Here is a 22,294-nt window from a genome sequence, read left to right on the forward strand (position 1 = left end):
GCACAAGATACCCACTTGTGCTTCGTTAGTGTTATACAAAATTTTAAGACGAAAGAAAAAAAGGGGTCGAGTTCTCGGCCACTAAGGGGCAGGAAATGTTCAAAACAGCATTAACGGACCACTTTTTCCACAGAATCGTTCTTGTCACCCACTGGACTCTACACACAGAAGTGCACTGATCTGAGCTGCACAAGGACATGTAGACTGACACGCCCCGGCTGATGCAAGTTTGATACAGATGCAAAAGTGCTTCCAGTATTTTTGTGTCATTCCTTCGACACACGCTGTAATTCGAAATACGTAGGTCTGATACAAATAGGCTCAGATTCTCAGTAAGCGAAGATCCTAGAAAGGCTACACACACTACCTTCCCTCACCTGTGAATCGCTGGAAGGTGAGTCTCCTGTTAGAGGCCGACTGATCGTCAACAGCTTGTAAGGCTCAAATGACTGCAAAGAAACGGAAGATTTGGTACAAACTTTCGGTACAAGACCGTCCATATTACTATCTGCTTTAACGTTTAATGCATCCCTACTAAATTATAAGTAGGGCCCGACTTTTTCGGGTTTTATTTTTGGCCAATTTCGGGGGGTAAATATCGGGTGATATTTTTCATTTGAAAATTCGGGTGTGTTCGGGTTAAATCCCATTACGGCATATTCTGTCGTCAGGAATTCGGGTGATTTTTTTTTGTTTAATAAAAATTTGTCTTAACATGGAACTAATGTTTAGCAATGTTATCAAACTTTATTTTAATGCACGCTTACGAGTGTGCCAGGCGACCCTGATGTTTTCGGGTAGATTCGGGTTAAACCCGAATTTTACAGATTTCGTTCGGGGGGTAAATATCGGGCGGATACGGGTTTAACCCTAAAAAGTCAGGCCCTAATTATAAGCTAATTTTCTGAAGAAGCAGCGATAGCTCCCCATAATTTTTTTTCATTTCTTACTGTGGCAGCCTGCATGACAAATAGCGTAGTTCCGGAAAAAAAAAAACACAATCATCCTGGCCAACCTGCAAGACACGTGCAAGGTCTCTGACCCCACACTCTAGACACCCCTCGGCTCTTTTGGTGAGAACGTAAGAGAATAAGTGAGGCTGACATCATGGGGACGGGGACATGATGGGAGTGGCGATCGGGTGGATTTCTCACAGCTGGTCGCTACACACTGATCTGATTATGTCATCCAAGCAGATTCAAGCACGGCTCCAAGGTCATGCCGTTCTGCACAACGCCAATGTTTTTTTTTTCGTGGCTTTCCTTTTGTTTAATTAATAATAATAATATAATATTTATATAAATATAATAATAATAATATTTAATTAATAATATATAATAATATTTAATTAATAATATATAATAACTATAATTAATAATTTTAATTGCGCTGCAATAAGAGAATGTTCAACAGAAATATTTTGCAGGGCCGCTCCCAAGAGACCGCCCCATTCATTATGTGTTTTGAACAAACCTTAACGTTATTTCACTTCCCGTCTTTGCGGAAGGATGCTTGTTAGTAGGCAAACATGAATGAAGACATTACCTTGTTATATGCTCCTTCTTCCGAAAGTACTTTTGCAGTGAAAGGACTTCCAAAGCCTAAAATAATGGAACACATTATGAGATCTGCAGAAGGATTAGATGAATGGAAAACTAAGGCAGAAATTGCGTGAAGAATGCTGCACACTTTGTGCAATACCCCTGTCGCAAGGGAAGTCTTCAATGATCATTGAAACTAATTGTGATTGAACAGTGCGTAGCACCACCAAGTGTGCAACATGTCAGTGAGCATTGGATCCAATGCTCTTTCAGAATGTGACGTGCTACACTCTTGGTGGCACTATGTGCATGTTCAATCACTATTGGCTTCAATGATCATTGAAGACTGCCTGTGTGAAAAAGTATAAGCATAGTTTCATCCCAGCTTTATAAAACACAGTAAGCACCAATTTAATGGCTCCACGCTAGCCTTGCGTTTTGACCCAAGCTTGTCATGGGTGTTGTGTTGGTGGCACACAAATTTTAAAGCGTATCCTAACTGTATTGATGATTTGTAAGTATACACTGCACAAGACAACAGCAGGTACACACGTGCAAGCATTGCATTTGCCAAAATTGCTCCAAAAACATTTACCAAAATTGGTTGCAGTTAAAGCTACCATCGATTTAGCTGCACTCCCTGCACTGATTTCAGAAAGTCTGGCAACACTGGCGTCAGCATGTGCAGCACCGGTTAGCACAGTTCGAGTGCAGCTTTGACACCAGTGCTCCGCAGTTACTCCGCAAATGAGTGAACTAGTAGAGGGGCCTTGTCATCTGCGCTCTGAGCTTCTGTTTTCAGGTGCTTGTCTATACTTAGAGCCTGAAGTTCTAGGGTTTAACCCGATTCTTCCCCGAATTTGCACCCCGAACCGAATGTTGCCTCTTTTGGGTAAAACCCGATTTTTACCCGGCAAACTGCCCTCACTGAGACGTCTGCAGGAATGCACACTAACTTGTTTGGCGGCAAGCACAGTTACGCCACTATGTGTACCGAACCAGTTCAGTTAGTTTGAGTGACTGAGCCTGATTTCCCCACGAATTTAGCATACCGGAAGTTTTTCCACCCGAATTTGCATGAATTTAGAGCACATGTTTATTTACCCAATTTTTACTCCCCGAATTTAGAAAAAAAAATTCCAGAGAACTTCAGGCTCTATCTATACTTTAATGTACTGTTGCAAAAACTTAGCAAATCACCGTGCCATCCGCTTCTACGATGGCGGCACACGCCTGCATTATCGTTTCCTCAACGTACTTGCACTCCTGCTGCACCTCCTGTACAGCAAGTGCAGGCTAGCCGTGAGCTCGTCTACAGCTAGGCATGCACTTTTATGAAACAATGAGAAAGAGTATGAGAAAAATATGAAAGTACTGCACTGCTTGAACTATTGCGATGAATGCAGCTAACTCGAAGAGACCTTATATGACTGTTTGATACAATTTCAGTTCCACCCTTGGTGCAAACAAAATTTCTCTCATGAATACAACTGCAGACAAGTACGGTACTCGGAGTGTAAATATGGGAACCCACCAAGTCACCCAATTGACATCCACATGCCATAAGCACATGTTCCTACGACCCATTACACATTACACCACTATTTTTCATGCACGCATGAGCGTAGTAAAAATGATTCTACAAAATTTGTGGAGAAGGCAGTCAAGATTAGTCTCCCATCTCCCGCAAACCGTCTGTTGAACTGTACTCACCTGAAACAGCTCTGAAATTTTCACCATCAAACTCGAGGGTTCTGTTGAGGTCGCCGTATGCACAGACATAGTGGCTGCAAGGAAATGGGAAGCGTGTATTCAATATAATAATAAACAATATTAGCAATATTTATTTATTTATTTCAAAAAACCCCAAGGGTCCGAAGGACAATATGTACCAAATATATGTAGGGCCTGACTTTTTCGGGTTTTATTTTTGGCCAAATTCGGGGGGTAAATATCGGGTGATATTTTTCATTTGAAAATTCGGGTGTATTTGGGTTAAATCCCGTTCGGCATATTCTGTCGTCAGGAATTCGGGTGTATTCGGGTGATTTTTTTTGTTTAATAAAAATCTGTCTTAACATGGAACAAATGTTTAGCAATGTTATCAAACTTTATTTTAATGCACGCTTATGAGTGTGCCACGCGACCCAGATGTTTTCGGGTAGATTCGGGTTAAACCCGAATTTTACAGATTTCGTTCGGGGGGTAAATATCGGGCGGATACGGGTTTAACCCTAAAAAGTCAGGCCCTAACAATGACAAGCCCCTCCGAGGAAACTCGGGGAGGGAAACTTCACCTGTAAGCCGCAGGGTTTTCCTATACTTGTGCTAAAAAATAACTACATCACCCTAAAAACATAACTCCACCACCGTAACATGCTATAAGGGAGCTATAATGTATCATTCTGTCTTTTGATTGCCGTGCAGCACAAGTTTTAATACTGCAGCAAACAGAAAAGCACAAGAGCGTCTGCATCTATGTTTAATTGCACTTTTGGTATATCGAAACGAACACACGTCTAAAACGGTCGCCAAATTATTATAAAACGCTCCAAAAGTGCAGTCCTTTGCGCTTTTATTTCACAAAAAAGCTGTTCAGAAAAAGTGTGTCATCCACTTTAGCTGGCTTGACGGCTGTCCTCTCTTGGAGAATATGCCCAGAAAATGACCATTTCACTAGGAGCGCTCAATGCAGGGGTACTGTGTACAAATGCAACAGCCTCTACTAATGAAGGAAACATTTTCTCATGGACTCTCCACCATTTTAGGAGATCACCAAGATGGGTGTTGCCACCTCATATCTAGAGCCTGAAGTTTTAGGGTTTTACTCGATTCTTCCCCGAATTTGCACCCCGAATTGAAGGTTGCCTCTTTAGGGTGAAACCCGATTTTTACCAGGCAAATTGCCCTCTCTGAGATGTCTGTAGGAATGCACCAACTTACTTGTTTGGCAGAAAAATGCAGTTACCACTACAGTTAGTTTGAATAACTGAGCCCGGTTTCTCCCCGATTTTAGCGTAATGGAAGTTTTTTCACCCGAATTCACACGAATTTAGTGCACATGTTTATTTACCCGATTTTTACCCCCCGAATTTAGAAAAAAATATTTCCCGAAAACTTCAGGCTCTAGATATGAGTAGAGCCTGAAGTTTTCGGGAAATATTTTTTTCTAAATTCGGGGGGTAAAAATCGGGTAAATAAACATGTGCACTAAATTCATGTGAATTCGGGTGAAAAAACTTTTAGTATGCTAAATTCGGGGTGAAATCGGGCTCAGTTACTCAACTAACTGTAGTGGTATGGTACAAATGGTGATGTAACTGAATTTTTTTTGCCAAACAAGTAAATTAATGCATTCCTACAGACATCCCAGTGAGGGCAATTTGCCAGGTAAAAATCGGGTTTCACCCTAAAGAGGCAACCTTCAATTCGGGGTGCAAATTCGGGGAAGAATCGGGTAAAACCCTAAAACTTCAGGGTCTACTCATATCCCACTTAGAAGGCATGGACGCGGGTAGTGTGGGTACCTGCCCGTAAAACACAGGTGTACCTGCAGATTCGAAAATTTGGCGGGTAACCGCGGGTGTACCCGCACCCACGCGGGCCTCTACTTATGTGGTTGGGATCTGTTGTTTTTATTTAATTATGGCTAAAATGCTTTCTTCTCCTTTCTGTTCTACACAGTGTCCAAGTATTTGGTTGATATCGCAATTTTAACTGGTAAGTGCCTATATAGCTCAAATCTAGGTGTCGATTTGACGTCAGGTCAGTTCTGCTACTCCGCCAAATCAGATTTTCCAAGACGAATCAGTTCACAATCACAAGCGCCGTACATCACTGTCACACATATCGTATGTGCATAAAGTCAGTCTCTGTTGCGTAGTATATAAAAGGAAACGCACCTCCTGAACAGTGGTGATGGCTTCAAGATATGGGCATCTGAAAGAAGAAGAAAAAATCGTGCTGATGAAAATTTGAATTATTAAGCAGAAACCATGCTGGAGAACACCTCACCCGACAGAGTTCATATACAAGATGTCCCAGAAAACGTGTCATTGAATTTTAATTTAAAAAATTATGCCACCTAGAATCATGCGGTCAGTGGTATTTGTTCTCACTAGGTTTTTGCCCCCTGCCATGTCATGTAACCTAAATTTAATTATGTAAATTTTTGCGAACTGAACTCCGAAATTTGCCAAGTAAAGGTCACTTTTTTACCCACCAATATGAAGCGCGTGCCAAATTTACTCAAATTAACGACAATTGACAGGAAAATCGAGGATCTATCGTATCGGAAAAAGATAGCCGAAAATCATGCTCTACGGAGCTTGCAGGGGACATCGCGCGACGAATTTTCCAGCGAAATCATCAGTCGGACGAAAAGAGGTTGGAAAATTTGGCCCACACCGACATGGTAGAGAGAGATAACACAGACACTACTTATAGTGTCCGGCTTCGGCTGGGACCATACCTTCCCTCTCCCAATTTCAGGAACTGTCACTTTTTCTACTATCACTCTGTGGGCTGTGTTTCCAACCTCCTTTCGTTGGACTGACAGCGATTGCGCTCAAAAAGTTCTCGCACGTTATGCTCAAGTGCCCCGAGAAGCATGACATTTGGCTATTTTTCCCGATAGGATAGATCTTGAATATCACTGTCAATTATCAATTTGAATAAATTGGGAACGCCCTTCATGTTGGTGGGGTAAAAAAGTGACCTTTACTCGGCAAATTTCAGAGTTTACTCCGCAAAAATTTACATAATTAAACTTAGGTTACATGACATGCACATCAGGAGGTGGCTAAAACCTAGTAAGAACAAATGCTGCTGACCGCATGATTCTAGGTGGCGTAGTTTTTTTTATTAGAATTCAATGTTTTCTCGGACACCCTGTATATACCTTTCGCCAAGCACTCGTGTGTTGGCAGAATGTAAGCTGTATTTTCTTTTTTCTTATATCTATGGGAGTGGAATCCGAGAAACACTGATCAGAACATGCCCCCCCACAGCAGGATGCTTTGCTTGCACCACATATGCTTTTGACCATATGATCGTTAAGGTGGATTAGGTTGCTCCTCAAGGCAAATCACCTACTGGCTCCATTGGGTAGAGCGTCGTTTGTGGCAATGAAACACCCCAATCATCATCATCATCATCATCAAAATGAAGTTGTTCTGTCGTCTGTCTCGTTTCTACTTCACAAGGTTTTTCTTCGTCATGTTCCCCTGTGTCATGTTGACGCACTACCATTCGTGATTGAAAATTGAATTCCCTCTCGAATAAACTGTTTTTCCAAGACCTTGCATGCATACACACCTACGAACTTCCCAGTTATCTTTACTCCTTGCAGTGATGCAGTGCATGGGATGCAGACCAGCCAACGTTTTTCTTGCGCCTCATCATATTTCGACTTGAATGTAGTCTGGGTCAAGCAGGAAACAAATTAGCAAGTTGTCAGCCATCACTACTAAAGCTAACAGCTGGATTTACCTGCAGTGCATTGAAATACGGGTTATAGTCGAGCTCTTCAGCAGACATCCTGAACGGACGGCGACAAACGACATCAATGTGACAGGAATGTTGGAGTAACCACGTCGAAATTGTCGTATGAAGCCATGATTAAGAAAGATAAGGTGCTGCCGCATAAGTCATAGTGGCTCGACGCCGATATGTAGTTGCAATACGTGATATAAAATATCAAGGTACAGCCCACAGCCCAGCGAGGACTGAGATCGGTTTCCTCCGTAGCTCAAATCTTGTTTCGGGTTGTTGTACTTGCTTGTTTTTGTTTCAGATTCGATGTAGCGGTGGTAGCGGTACGTCAGTAAACTCGGAAATGATATTATGCAAAAACGCTGCGTCATTCACTGCACTAATATCAACTTTATATTGACGACGGAACTTGCAATAATGCGCTGATTACGACATGTAGTGCAGACGATGAATCATGAAGATATTTGATACTTCTACTTATCGCCGCTGGTGGGGCGGCGGCTCTGGATTCTTCGAAAATGGCAGCGACGAGGCGGCTGCAAAAAGTAAGGGACAATCCCAAACTAAGTTATTTAGTGTACTTGCACGTTTTGTAGCATGACTCTTACTACATGAAAACGACAACGTCGTGGTCGGGAGCAGACGATAAAATTCGTGTGGGAAAATTGCCTTTCATTTTCCGGTTTGTTGTCACGCCGTACATGGGTAGGCTTAGGTTAAGATAGCTTCCCGGTTTTGGGTACAGATTAGGACTGCTCCTCGGCATGTAATCCGTACCCCTTTACTACTGTCGTCCGAAGTAAAGCCTACCGATAACGGACTGTCTATTCCACGCTAGCAGTTTGTTGGACATTTAGCCCGCCGTTGACAGCTGAAGTGCATAGTTTCTGAATGGTGAAGGCGCAAACGGTTCGCAAAGTTTACTCTTAGCAACTGTGAATTTCACACCTTTGGCGTGTCCACCGTGTAGTGATGTCGAGCACGAACTTGTGAAATATCCCGCCATGAAAGAAATTACCTGTTTTGTTTTCACACTATGAGGTCTCCGCTGGCACGTTGGAAATCAGATACGTGTGTGTCTGTCTTTCGAATACTTTACGCAGACATTGTCACAGTTTTTCTTCATTTCCCACTTGATACAGGAGCTGGCAGATATTAGGAAATCCGGAATAAAAGCATTCCGTGAAATCCAGGTTGACGAAAGCAACATCCTTACTTGGCAGGGTCTTATTGTTCCGGCAAGTACCTTCTCCTTAATCGTGAACTTATCGTCTCCTGCACTGACGATAAGACGATAAGTTTTGGCACAGTGTGTGTGTGTTCTTCTCTACATTTCACAGTAATAGAGATAGGCGAAGAAGTGAATACTACTTGCAGCAGAGGAGTAAAAATACCTACCAATTGCTACTCCTAGATTTTATTGCTGTTCTGCAACTTCCCATATCTTACAATATTTATTCGAAATTGAGATGCAACTCGCGTGTGCAGAGTAAGCGAGATCGTAAAAGATCGTAAAACGAATCACTGCAAGAATTAAGTATTTCCATCCAGCTGTCTAGCCATTGCGTAATGTATGGCAAATCACCACCACGTCCTGCCGTGTGACTTGAACTTGTTTCCTGTTTGGTGTGTCAACACGCAGATCGAAGTATAGCCGTTTTTTTTTTTTATCTCTTAAAAATTTGTAGTAATACCATTGATGCTTTTACTATGTGTAGATGCATGTTCTCATGTTTGTACTTCTCCCTATCCCTGCAGGAAAACCCTCCTTACAACAAGGGAGCTTTTAGGATAGAGATAAATTTCCCGGCAGAGTACCCTTTCAAGCCCCCGAAGATTACTTTTCGGACCAAAATCTATCACCCCAACATTGATGAGAAGGGTCAGGTGTGCCTACCCATCATCACAGCCGACAACTGGAAGCCAGCCACAAAAACAGACCAAGGTAGGGACTGGTGCATCCCCAGGGAACACATAAACGGGAAGTGTCTTAATACCGTGTTTGCTCACATAATTTATTATTTATTTACTTATTATTATTATTATTGTTAAAGGGACCATGAAATGATTTTCGAGGATTCCGAGTACTCTGCGGGAAACCGTTCTCATGATCCATCACTATCGTACACACATCGACTTTTAACCGTATTCAGTACAACGGGGGCGCAGTTATCAGACAAAAATAGCAGGGCGTGACCGCTGGATATGTGCCTTCGAAGTGGGCTTACGTCATCGCCATCCAATCCTCTCAGCCAACTGTGAACGACGAGGAAGACACACCCCGCCGGACCACGTGGATGCATGGTTTCGCTTTGGACAACAACGACGTCGTATATCTCCCGTCAAAATCACTTGAAATATGGCGAAAGGCAAATTATCAGCAATTGAGGAAGAGGTTACGCGACACATACAGCGTCTATGGATCGTTCAGTACGCAGCAGCTCGTAAAATGTCACCGATTAAGGTATGTTCTGACGAAGAAGTTCAAAGAGGAAAACGTGCTCCGGTAACCATGCTGACAGTCAACGGCTATATTACATTTCTCGTAGGATTCTGTGTCAACGGTTAGTTACATTCGTGTCTCCAAGTCAAATTAAAACATATTTCATGACAGAGTATGCAAGCTTATTCGAAAATTTTGCACTTTGCTCGCAAAAGCCCGTCCGCGAATCGGCAACATGTTCTGTGTATGATGTCACGGCCAGTTCGCCTCGGAGGCGGGCCGTAGCAGCTGCCGTTCACGCCTGTGGTAAATATAGAATATTTTCGCTATTTGTACGATTTTCAACTTCATATTTTCCAGAGTGAATGCTTTAGTACAGGGGAACTAATTAAAAATGTTCGTGGGCTTATCGAAAATCCTTTCATGGTTCCTTTAATGTTATTACTTATTTGATTAATTAATTTATTTATTTATTTTTATTAAAAATCAACGGCTCAACCTTGTCCTCCAAAAAATGTGTCATTGACTAGAGAAAAGTGAAGAGAACACGCCAGTACCAATCTTATGATGACAGAATGAATCTTATAGATTTCTGAAGAAGTGATTCTACCTACATACATACCTTTATTACTTCATTACTTTATGACCAGCCATCGCTGCTTGAGTCGGAAATAATGTCACTGTCTTCGATGACATCCGTTTCATTGGCGTACCAGAGGACGTCGTGTTCTGTACCATCGAGGGCATTAGAAATACCGGCCCTAAATAAATACCAGTCGCGGGATAATGCAATGATGTCGTGTGCAATACTAGGAGTCAGCATATTACGCGAGTTTTTATTTTAACAACTTTCTTAGTGAAAAGGCAGGGGGTGCGCAAATTATGCAAGTAAATGCGGCACTCCTGAATTTAATTTTGTTTCTGCTTGAAGGGAATGTGAAGTGAAGTATAGCAACCACGTTTTAATGTATGACCAGGTAGAACTTTGCCTTGTGAAGACATGCACAAGCCATCACGTCACAGTCCTTCCATGTTTTTCGTACTAACAAATTTCAAAGACTGATACGGCTGTCAGTCGATTTTTCAGACTTATAGGAGCCACGAAATCAGTCTGAATTTAGTAAATTGCATAAATCCACTTAATTTCCAAAGCCTTCATTCGAGACATTCAAAGTGACGTAAACAAAAAAAACTGTCTACTACACTGCACAAACGCGGAACAACGTATCACAGCAAATTTCGATGAGTGTGTCATCAGTGTTTTTACTAGAACAAAGACTGCCCCTGTAGATGGGGGTTCATCATTGACATCCTCGTTGCTGCCGTCGTTATTGCTCTTTCTTTTTTTTCCTATGTTGTCGGTGGTGAAGGTGACGTTGATGCTGTACCGTCAAAAGGCGATGTCACGGTTGTCGATGAATTTGCATCTTTGCCTCCACTAAACACTATCTATCGTAGTAACATCATCAACATCCTCACTTGAAGCTGAGGCAAACATTTGTGTATCTCCAGTACTCGGATACTCGTAGTCGAAGACACGCACATCGAAATACAGCCACCGTCCGATTTTTTCGGACTTGACAGGGCGGGCGCAACAGTCGGAATAATTGAGCAGTCGGGAAAAAAAATTATATTTCGCTTGAAAATGCTAACTTTATTAAGTGCTAGTAGGCCTTGAAAGTGTTGTAGATGCTATCATGATGTGCAGCCTTCCACATCTACCTGATAGCATTGGCTTCCATTTCCTGAAGCTATATTTCATCACTCTATACAGACGAAAGCTCCGCAGTCACCTTCGTTAGTTCTGAGGTTGACGGCTGCTCGGAAAGACTGCATAGTCGTCAGTATCTCGAACAGGTTGAGGGAACATACTTGTTGCAACATTAGGCGTCACCATTCCGCAAGTCGGCTTCACCTAACGCCTGTGTGCTTGCAAAATCGGTTTATTTCGATACGCTGTTGCTGCTGCCGTTTTCAAAAGAACGCTCAAGGCCATTACAGCTAGGGCCTGACTTTTTCGGGTTTTATTTTTGGCCAAATTCGGGGGGTAAATATCGGGTGATATTTTTAATTCGAAAATTCGGGTTAAATCCCGTTACGGCATATTCTGTCGTCAAGAATTCGGGTGTATACGGGTGATTTTTTTTTTTTTAATAAAAATTTGTCTTAACATGGAACTAATGTTTAGCAATGTTATCAAACTTTATTTTAATGCACGCTTATGAGTGTGCCACGCGACCCGGATGTTTCCGGGTAGATTCGGGTTAAACCCAAATTTTAGAGATTTCGTTCAGGGAGGTAAATATCGGGCGGATACGGGTTTAACCCGAAAAGGTCAGGCCCTAATTATAGTGCGAGGAAATGGCCCTGAAGTAACGGCAAATCGTGATGGTAGTTCTCGTCATGGGTGCCTGAAGCGGTCTTTTTTGCCCTTTCCCTTAACCGCGAGGTAGAAACAACGCTGCAGCCCTTGCTAGCTTAATCTTGCGCTTGCATCTCCAGAGTGCACAAACCACGCGATGGGGGGGGGGGGAGGCAACACTGGGCTCGTTTGTTGGCCCACGCGAAACCGATTTTTGTCTCCTCGCTAAAGCTAAAGGGCCGCGGTGTCCGAAGCCGCAGAACTGGCCCACGTGGCAACGGGTCTGCTACAACTAGGGTTGCCACCTTTCGTTGTGAAAAATGCCGGCTGAGGGAGAGGAGGTGGAATAGAGGGAAAGGAGGAAATGCTCGCGGGAAAGGGAAAGTGGGTGAGGGGTGGAAGAGCACACACAGAAAACCAGAGAGAGAGCTCGAAGACAATAGGAGGAAACGTGTTCCTGTGTGTAATAACAACAATAATAACAGTAATAATAATAATAATAATAATGAGTAACTAATGAAACAACTGGTGACTGCGCGGAGTTGGGTCTCTGGTCCAGAGTTATTCAAGCTGTAGTGGAATGTTGAAGGGAAAAGCCCTCCCCCATGAGAGGTTTTGAGCCGCAAATACCGGCAAAAGGCTGCCGGTATCACCCTCCCACCGGCAACCGGCAGAGCGAGCAAATAACCGGCCGTGCCGGTATAATACCGGCCTGGTGGCAACCCTAGCTACATCGCGCTGGGTTTCCTTACCTGTGCTTCTGGGTGTACTACGTCGTGCACCAGAGCATCTGAGCACTATCATCTCAAGAGTCCAGCATGCTCGACTCCGACACAAAGCATGCCTACCACTGTCAGAGCAGCTGGTGTGCACTGCAGCTGCCACCAACATCGTTTGCACGTGCTCGCTCCTCCCACGTGAATACAACTCCTCAATCAAAAACAGCGATTAGTACGATATTGCCGTGTTATTGCCGCTCTTTCTTTCATTCTTTCTGTCTTTTTATTTCGGTACAGTGCAAAATTTGTGCAAAGAAACAGGACTGAAAGGGCAAGCCCTGAATTGCTGCTTTATTTCATTTGTACTTAAATTATTGCAGCCTAATTTAGGGGACCATGACGTACGGTAATTTACACTCTATTATGGTTACAGAAAAAGAGCCTTAGGACTATAGCTACAGTAGAATCTCGATGATACGAATCTCACGGGGTCGCATAAAAAATTTGTATCATCCGGAATTCGTATAAAACGAATTAAACCAAAATAAAAATTGAGGCAAGAAAATAGACAGTGACCGTTCATTTTCCGTTACTGTCAATGAAAGAGGTCGGTTGTAACGCTTTAGTGTCTTCGTTTTTGGCCAATGCTATCCAATAACGCGAGATGATTCAAAAGACGTAGCACGTGCTTTTCACACGCGAGTCGCATGACAGTGAACTAAAGCGAGCTTCCCCTGAAGCAAGCAAGCGTTAGGTGAAGCCGACTTGCAGAATGGTGACGCGTAATGTTGCCACAAGTTGTCCCGATATGTTCCCTCCACGTGTTCCTGGGTTTTGGTCGCTGTTTTCCGCCAGAGCGATGTCACACGGCTTCGCGGTTTATTGTTGCGAGGGGGGGTAAAAAGGTAAAAACAGAGATAAGGTGATAAGGTTCCGGGCCGTTCAATCCCTTTGATCTTATCTCCACCACCACCACCACCAAAAGGAAAGTCATTGCAGGAAAGTCACGGGGGAACGACCTCTGTCGCATCCACGGCTCACTTGTATCATCCGTAAGGGCAAGATAAGGCGTTCGTATCATCCGAGCTCTAATACACGGGAGGAATAGGCATTCCGGCCGGGACTGGAAAATAATTTGTATCATCCGTGATCGTATCATCGAGATTCTATTGTAATTTATCGTTTCTAGACCCTGTGGACAGTCTCCTCACCAAGTTATACCACTATCGACTACTCACAATGTGTAAAAAATCCGGTGAAAACTCATAACAGCACTTTTCTTAACTTAGTAAAACTTGCAGCCCCCTCCTCCAGTGCTAACACATGTCACAAAGGCACCTGGGAAATTCCGTTCTCAAGAACGAACTACAGTAATCCAAAACTATCCTCTCAAGGGCTCGTAATTATAAATAAATTCCAAATCGATGCAAAAACTTCCAACAAACAAAGTTGTCAAATGTTACTTGTTTGAGTGCGTTTATTATGTTAACTACTGTTCCATTTGTGCTGGTCATTAGTGTAGATAGGAGGAACTTGATAAGTAGCATAGTGAACATTGCTTTGTGTGTGTTTTCCCTGTGTATTTTTCATTGATAACTGTCACAAGTCAGAGTGGGAATCCAGAGCCTTTTCAAGCTGCTGCTTGCAGCATTTTGCACTAGGCCTCCCACATTGTTCTTGCTACAGTGTGAAATAAAGTTTCAATTCAAATTCAAATTCATTTTGTTCTCTGAACTTCCGTTTTGGGATGCATTTGTAATGCGCAGGTGGTTTTGAGCGTACCTTTTTTTCGTCAAAGTGGTGCACGTTAGAGTCATTCGAATACGTTATATTCACCACGTCCTTCTCTTGCAGTAATCCAGGCGTTGATCACGCTAGTCAACGATCCCGAGCCTGAGCACCCACTACGTGCTGATCTTGCGGAGGAATACAACAAAGACAAGAAAAAGTTCCTGAAGAACGCGGAGGAATACACCAAGAAGCACTCTGAAAAGCGGCCGCCCGACTAAGCCCCCCTCCCCTCTCCAATCCCCCGCTGCCATTCGCCGCTTAGGAATGCAAAGAGAGAGAGAGAAAACAGAGACATCTTAAATTATGGTCAAAGCAACATTTGTGGTCAGACAGAAAAGGATGACCTGTAGAGGTTTTGCAGGCCATACTCCTCAAATTAAAGAATCTGAACTCAAGCACGCTGGATATGGTCAGCAATGTTTTAGGGTTAAACTCTATCACCGTGTATATGTGTTTATAAATGCGAATGGTGTACCAAGAAATTGAACTGGAGTGGCATAACGTGCAAGTCTGCAATAGAGTGACCAGAATCGTAGCGAATGCGATGTCCATGCAGGGGCTGGATTCATTCCCTTACCTAGTAGATAGAGCAAAGAAAATGGATTACAGTGAAAAAAAAAAAAAAAAAACGGGGCAGCCATTCCAGTTCTGTGCTATTCAGAATACAATTTTGATATCTGCTTTTCAAATAAATAATCTCGGATGAAACTTAAGAGGACACATAATACAACTCGCAAATTGTTTGACTAACGTCTGATTCTGTGTGCTTAAGAATGTGGGTGCGTCAGGCAACGGCAAGAGAAAAGTGTCATGGAACTGTTTTTGTATTGCACAACAAAGAGTGGTGTTCAAGATAAAAGTGTTTAGCACTGGAGATGCTGAAATGCTGGAAAAATAAAGCTACAGAAGCAAACAAACATGCTTGCTGTCCCTCTGTGCTGGAAGGGAGCCTTTCTTTTTTTTTTTTTTTTTTTAAAGGGGTGGCCAATGTGACCAGACAGACAGACAGTTCTGTCAATTATGAGTAATGTGCATATTTAGTTTCACACTGCGTATGTGGCCATGGAGAACTTTATTTGATAAAACCCTGCAAGTCTTAACTGAAGTATCTGAAGTAGAGCCGGGCTTCGGCTCTGTGCTGGGCCGACAAGATACACCAGCACCGTGGCAAACCGCCACAAACATATGTTTTCCAGAGTCTACCCCGGCCGGGTCACGCGGCTAATTCCGTATAACCGGGGGGGGGGGGGGGGGGCTATTAGTTTCTCATCACGTGTTTGTGTCATTCCTGTGCATACATTTGCAAAAACAAGCAAAGGGCACCGCATTATGCGTATGATTCGACCCCCTATAGAACCCTCCCAAAGCCCTTCACATACTTCACATATTGCTTCCTGACTCCTCACATATTTCACAATCACGTCCGAGAAGCTTGGTGAGAGGGGCAGGGCAGAGAAGGAGTTTGTCGGCAACATCCTCTACTATGCCTCTACCTTCGCAAAAACTTGTAGTGTAACTAGAGCCGCAGCGAGGTAAGTTTGCGCTGGTTTGCGCCCAAGGCAGGGCAAATCTGAAGCGCCCCCTCTCCGTCAGAAGTCCTGTAAACAAAGAAATGAAAACGCTCATTTGCACTGCCGATATCGTAAATCCCAATTTTCTTCACTCCCGCTTTACCCTGCCCAACCAACCTGCCAGGGCCCAGAGCGCGGGCCTGCTGTTCGGCGCCCTCTTTGGCAAGGGCGGCCGCCCCTCTCTCTTCCCCCACCCGTCGCTACAGTTCTGAGTGTTACGATAACGCGCATGCCCGCTTGCGTTCTCGATTTAATTGGTCTCGTGCTGTTGCGCCAATTCTTGTATGTTTGTGGCCTCGTTTTCTCTCCTATAAATTCCCTTGATTGATAAAAGCACTAGAAACGCGCGTAATTCACGGCTGGAAATGCTAGGCCGGGCTCTATATTCGCTGAGGTGGTGGTGGTGGTGGTGATGGCGATAGGGCTTGCCGTTGTCGGCCTCACGTATGTGGGCAACGTCACGACTGACGCCCTGGGGGAATGTGCGTCCTGGGCCGACTTCTAAGGGCACTGTGCCGACATATTCGCTGAGTGTTGTCATGGTCGAGTGATTCCCATTGACCACTCAACAAATTAGGCGCAATGAAAACACTGGCGATAAAGCGATTTCATTTCACTCGTTCGCAGCGCTCCACGATTTTTATGTTTATTTATTCTCTCTCTCTCTCTTTTTTTTTTTTTTTTTTGAGCGTGCTGTTTGTTCCCAACCCAAACTATGTCAGCAAGGTGGGCACCATGCCGAACCGCAACCGGGAGTTCGAATAGGGTCACGTGACAGACACGCGCAGCCCGCCGACACTTGGCAAAAGCGGCAAGAGCATTCATGACGAAAACCCGAGACTGGGAAAAAGACGAAAACAGACGACACAACACAAAGTCTCAAGTTGAGTTGTGTCGTCTGTTTGAGACGTTGTGTTGTGTCGTCTCGTCTTTTTCCCAGTCTCGGGTTTTCGTCATGGATCTTAGTCACCAGCTCGCTTGCTTTTTAACCATTTTATCTGTATCAAGAGCATTCGATCACGGTCGATAAAGGCAAGAAGAAAGCGCTTGGTGAAGCGCAAAACAGAGGGCGCCCATGTACCGATCACCGATCAGCGCGCTTTTGCCCATCGGGCAAACAAGGCAACGTTTGCAGGAGGAGTGCGAAAAGAAATACTCCTCGTGCCATCCTGTCGCCGGTGTCAATTGGTGAGCCAACCGTGTTCGGATAACTGCACTGGAGCGATGTGGCCTTGCGAATCGCGGCACTGGTGAGTGTTCACAAGCGACCTGCGCTGAAACAGTTGTCAGTGTTGTGCTTTGGTTGTTGACCTGTGGCGAGGGAAAAATTCCAAGTGGAGCGTCCCGCGCGCAAATGATGCACACAGGCGCCATGGGTAAACAAATTCACGCATTCCAGTGCAAGTCCGCTCTTTCTTCTGCTTCGCCCGTGCCCGCATTTTGGATTGCGTGCTCCCATAAACCTGAGTCGAAATTGATTCCACGCTATTCGGCCTCTCGAGTTTGTGATCTGTGGGTTTCGGCAACATAACCAAATTGAATTGCGTGTGAGAGCAGCTTCAACCGTTGCCTGAATGGCCTCAATCGAGTTACTTCGATGAATAAAAGAAAACGAGGGACTGGGGACAAGACGGGCTTGCGGCACTTGAATCACACCAATGCAGACGACTAGGGACGAGGAAAAGAGGCACCCAGGGGAAAGGGGGAAGTAAAGCACTCCTCTCCCTTTGGGTTACGATTGGTTGTTATGGTGACGCCCAAATACGTCGTCATCTTGAATCTTTTCCCCTCAAACGTCATTCATGTTTTGTGGATTTACTACACCTGTTACTACGAGATGTTCAACATGCGTGACAAACATATGCGACACGCGATATCGCATTCGATATGCGAGGAGCATCTTTTTTTTTTTCTTTTTCAATTTCACTTTATTTTCGAAAGCATTTGGCGTATCGGTCCCTGACCAGGTCTGTTTGCCGTTCGACGATTAGGTATGCCTAGGTACAAAATGGAATGCGCTAAACTGAAGTTGGTACAGGTGTGGAGAGGGTGTCATTGCTTTGAGGCTAAAGTGAAGCAGAATAGAGAGTAACAGGAGCCATTGAGGTGTACCGTACGGGGTTAAAAAAAAATGTGCGCCTGTTTCATGTTGTGCTGTTTGACTGCGGAATCCGTGCAAAATATACTCCATTCTTTACAAATTTCGCTGTTTATTGCCCTCCACCGATTTTTCGTACGGGAAAATCCAACTTTGAATGTTTTTCGGTGTTCATCTCTGCATGAAGACCCAGAGCCGTTCCGAGGCGAGTTTTCGCCTAGGGCATGGTAAACGTGAGGTGCCCCCCCCCCCCCCCCCTCCCCCTTCACTGCCGTCAGAAGCTCTGCAAACAAAGAAAAGAAGTCCCTCATTTGCACTGCCGAGATCGTAAATTCCAATTTTATTATTTCCCGATTTATACTGTCCAACCAACCTCACATAGGGCCTATACCGATCGCCGCCCTCTCTGACGAGGGCGCCCAGGGCGGCTGCCCCTCTCGCCCCACCCCCATCGGAACGGCTCTCTGAGGACCAAAATAACGACAACAACAACAACAATAATAATAATAATAATAATAATAATAATAATAATAATAATGGTGCCAGCTTTGTCCGCCTATATAGTGTAGCGACATGTTGCATGTGCCGCACGGTATAGGACTGCCTATAATTTCGACCAGCTGGGGTTCTTTTGGCACGCGCCAAAAACCTCCGGCACACGGAGGCAATGTTTACTTGAAAGTTTACCTGCTGGAAGCAAGGTTTACCTCACCCCATATTACTGCATGCCGTTCTCCCGGACCGCGTCTGTACTCGCGGCCTTGAGCTCAGCAAGACAACACGTTACCGACTGAGCTACCGAGGAGGACTCTGCATGAGGACCTCGTTACACTAACCGTGTATTCGCACGAGCGACATCCTCACGGAATATTCTAGTGGAAGAAAAAGCGAAAACACTGCTCACAGAGCTGAAGTTCCGTCCCGTGTAAAGTTGAGCATTCACACGGTGCGCAATACCGGGAGTGGCGTACTGCACATTTAGCAGACGACACTTAGCAGACGACACCGTCAGTGTGTTTTCCTGTCGTCTGCTACGGAATATCTTGTGGCTGTATAGCAGGATTGTCCCCACGGTTAGCAGTGTACGTGAAGACACGACGTTGAGCGCTCGCCCTCGCGTGACAGCAGAAAGCTATGACGCTTTTCGCGTCTTCCGCTTCTGGGGGAATGTCGCTCGTGTAAATGCACGGTAGCTCTGCAGTTGATTAGATTAGATTAGATTAGACGCATAAGAGACGTATGAAGGTTTAGGAGAAAGCCTGAAAAGCCAGCAGGGCTATTCTCTACACAGTTACCGTACCCGCTAGGGACGTGCTGCTATAGTAAAGCGAGAGCAAACTGTGGGATCGGCGCAGAGACAGTCTGATCGTGTGATCACCCGGCGTATGTATCTCCGTCAGCGGAGGATGTAGTCCGCACAATGAGAGTGGGGGATATAGGTAAGGTGACGGGCGCTAGGCAGATGGGAAAGCCAGTCCACATGTTGTGTTCGCGCGAGCATTTTATGAGTTTGCTTTTGAAAGCATGCACATGCTCCAAGCACGTCGTCACCGACGACTGTTTTCGCGACGTGATCGATGTACAGCTCCGGTCAACCTTAATAATAACACCGGGAAAAATTTTGTCTCGTTCACGAGCGCGATTACAGCAACCCTTGGGGCCATGAGGAAATCTTAACTGAACAAAATTATTCTGTTCATTGAACGCGAGGATTTTGCTCACGTAACATTAGCCCCGGTGCTCCAAGGGTGGCTGTTATATCGCGCTGGAAATGAGATATATTTTTTTCCAGTGTTATTATTAAGGTTGACCGCAGCTGTACAAACAACGTTTTGAAGCATGCTGTCGCATTACATTACGACTCGGAGCCGTCATGCGCCCACCTAAGCCGGATATGCTCTTCAGATTTGTGGGCCGCGTTGACCTGCAGGAGTCGACTTGATCCACCGGGGTTTCAAACACGCGGGCCGCGCTCGTGGACCGTACGTAGCTGTTCCCTCGACCACCAAGCAGAAGAAAGTTGCCCTCACAAAAAAAAAAAAAAAGAACTGTTTCTTCTTGTTTTTTTTTTTTTTTTCGGACTGTTTCCGAACTTTCCGGATGAAATCGAGGCAGATGGCAGGCATTGTCAACCGCCCTATACGGGATACCAGCCCCCCCCCCCCCTCAAGATGAATATCCGGGGACCCTGGTACCGAAGTTCATGTCGCTGGAATGCCTAAGCTCTCCTCCTCAGAGCGCCAGTCTTGCAACTATAACTTGCACAACTTGCACTTACAATGGATGTAAACCGGTGTATATATCGACCTAAAAGAGAAGTCGACACAGCGAAAACAAGTCGCTGGGATGAGGTAGTTCAGAGACGAGAGCTGTCGACTGCAATGAACCAGGCAACTTATCCATCAGCCTCCCCTACGCTTCAATCAAACGTTCTGCCATCTTCGGAATCTCAGTCGATTGTCATGTATACCCTCGCCATTCGACTTTAAAGGAGTACAGAGGGCCACAAAAAAAAAAAAAAAAAAACAGGTTAAAACGTCTGATGAAAGTGTGTGTGTGTGTGTGTCATTTTACCGAATAGCGCGAAAGGTTTTGGTGTGTGCAATTTGTTTCCCAGAAAAACACAACTCACATAAACGTGGCTCCGCGCGTTCACCCTTAACTCGCCACTCCGGGTATAACTAGGAGTAGGAGGTATGATGTCACGTCACCGATGACGTTACAGGGAGAACTCGTTCTGGTTCGCCGGCCCGGGGGGGAGTCAGCGCCTTGTCCCTTTGCCGCCGTAAGCCAGTCTTGCCAGTTTCCCCCGGGAATTGGGGATACAAGGAGCGCCCGAATCATGACCGAGCCAATAGCAATGCTTTTTCAGAACCCCGAACAGCCGAGTAGCAGACGACAGCGGAGTAGCAGACATTTCTCTGGACCAATCAGCGAGCGTGATCCTTGCTGCGTCAGTGCGAGGTCCCAGGCACATCACAGGCGGGTACTGCTCTCCACCGCCGTTTTGGGGCGTACTTTAAATTCAATTTCTACGGTAATTCTGACTCTGTGGCGTGAATTACTTCGCATGGTACATCTTACTGGCCTACTTAACAGTCTTATAGGAAGAAAACAGGGTGTTAAAATGACTTCTGTGCTACTTTAACGATTAGTCGACCGGGGCGTTCAGTCGACATATCAGTCCATGCAAACGCACTTAGTGGACAGCTGTCGTTCGAATTACCTCGTCCTGGCGACATGTTTTCGCTGTGTGAACATCTCTTTTATGTCGATATACACCGGTTTACACGGAGAAAACGACTTCTCTCGTCCAGTCAACTTTTACTACCTTCTCTAAAATGCGCCTTGACTGCCAGCCCGCGACCAGCTCCGGTGGCGCAGCGGTAACGCGTGCGCTTGGAGACTGGGAGGTCCGCGATTCGAATCCGCGGGCCGGCTGTGCCGTCTGGGGTTTTTCCTGGGTTTCCCTCAGATGTGTAATAGGCGTATGCCGGCACAGTTCCCCTGAAGTCGGCCCATGGACGCAGCTATCCTCCCCCCGAGCGGATTCCGCTTGGTCTTCCACTTCACCCTTTCCTCTCCTCCTCTCCACCACCCTTCCCTTCCCGAGAAACATGCAACATGCCGCCTAATCAGGCAGGCAGACCTCTCGGTTCCTCCCAACGACACTCCTCCTCCTCCTCCGCGACTGCGTTGCGTCTGGCCTGGTTCGTAACTGCGCGGGATCTCCGTTCTTCGTGGGAGCTATACTTTGCCAATCGACTTCGAACCGAGATGTAACGGAAATTGAAACTGAATTGGATTAGCACTCAGGATTTGATACCCGGACGCGACACTTGTCTCCCCGATGGAAATGAATTTATATGTGCTCGCTGCCCGCGAGGCTCGGACAGACATCTCAACAACATGAATAAGGGTGAGGGTGCAGGCTAGCTGATGAAAAACTTTCTACCGGACGAAAAATAAAAAAAAAAAGAACATGACGACAGAAGGGAAGACTGTGTTGTGTCGTCCCTCTTTTTTTTTTTTTTTTTCGTTCTCGTGCCTCTTGGGTTTCACTCGGTAGAATCTAAACAACATTTCATTGGCGGTATAGTCGCCAGCAGCCTTCTCTGTATTCGTTTGCTTTCGCTCATGTGAAGCCGCCACGGACTAATGGCTGTTTTGAAGCCGGCTATCTCTCCGACCGTCAGTAGCCTACTAATTGGATTACGCCGATAGTGTCGTTCCTGCAGATGGGTACGTGGTCGCAACGGTCACACACAGCCCGCTC

At 45.2% G+C, this 22,294-nt stretch overlaps 3 protein-coding genes across 3 annotated transcripts in view; 2 read left to right on the plus strand and 1 right to left on the minus strand.

The window, feature by feature from the left end:
* LOC135370180 (ankyrin repeat domain-containing protein 27-like) overlaps window positions 1-7,501 on the minus strand; it is a 29,547-nt gene extending 22,046 nt beyond the window's left edge. The window contains exons 1-6 of the mRNA XM_064603883.1: window positions 7,032-7,501; window positions 6,858-6,963; window positions 5,444-5,480; window positions 3,255-3,328; window positions 1,546-1,601; window positions 378-449 (exon numbers count right to left, since the gene is read on the minus strand). Coding sequence (XP_064459953.1) covers window positions 378-449; window positions 1,546-1,601; window positions 3,255-3,328; window positions 5,444-5,480; window positions 6,858-6,963; window positions 7,032-7,079 — 393 coding nt within the window. The 5' untranslated portion in view covers window positions 7,080-7,501. The remainder of the gene's footprint in view (window positions 1-377; window positions 450-1,545; window positions 1,602-3,254; window positions 3,329-5,443; window positions 5,481-6,857; window positions 6,964-7,031) is intronic.
* Window positions 7,473-15,270, plus strand: LOC135370182 (ubiquitin-conjugating enzyme E2 L3). Its single transcript, XM_064603885.1, has 4 exons — window positions 7,473-7,579; window positions 8,177-8,272; window positions 8,793-8,979; window positions 14,413-15,270. The coding sequence occupies exons 1-4, from the start codon at window positions 7,553-7,555 to the stop codon at window positions 14,565-14,567; spliced, it is 465 nt and encodes a 154-aa protein (XP_064459955.1). The 5' UTR covers window positions 7,473-7,552; the 3' UTR covers window positions 14,568-15,270.
* Window positions 15,271-17,015: 1,745 nt separating this feature from the next.
* Window positions 17,016-22,294, plus strand: part of LOC135370188 (NAD(+) hydrolase sarm1-like) — a 90,696-nt gene continuing 85,417 nt past the window's right edge. Inside the window, exon 1 of the mRNA XM_064603895.1 lies at window positions 17,016-17,170. The gene's annotated coding sequence lies outside the window, so the exon portion shown is untranslated. The remainder of the gene's footprint in view (window positions 17,171-22,294) is intronic.

The sequence above is a fragment of the Ornithodoros turicata genome, chromosome 10, assembly GCF_037126465.1.
Source record: "Ornithodoros turicata isolate Travis chromosome 10, ASM3712646v1, whole genome shotgun sequence".
In the NCBI taxonomy this organism is placed as follows: domain Eukaryota; kingdom Metazoa; phylum Arthropoda; class Arachnida; order Ixodida; family Argasidae; genus Ornithodoros; species Ornithodoros turicata.

What these genes read in the sequence shown, in the direction of transcription:
- LOC135370182 (XM_064603885.1), top strand. Translation starts at nt 7,553, where the DNA reads ATGGCAGCGACGAGGCGGCTGCAAAAA. An exon ending in GGCAGGGTCTTATTGTTCCG is followed by an intron (nt 8,273 to 8,792) that starts GCAAGTACCTTC and finishes CTATCCCTGCAG; the next exon opens with GAAAACCCTCCTTACAACAA. An exon ending in AGCCACAAAAACAGACCAAG is followed by an intron (nt 8,980 to 14,412) that starts GTAGGGACTGGT and finishes CTTCTCTTGCAG; the next exon opens with TAATCCAGGCGTTGATCACG.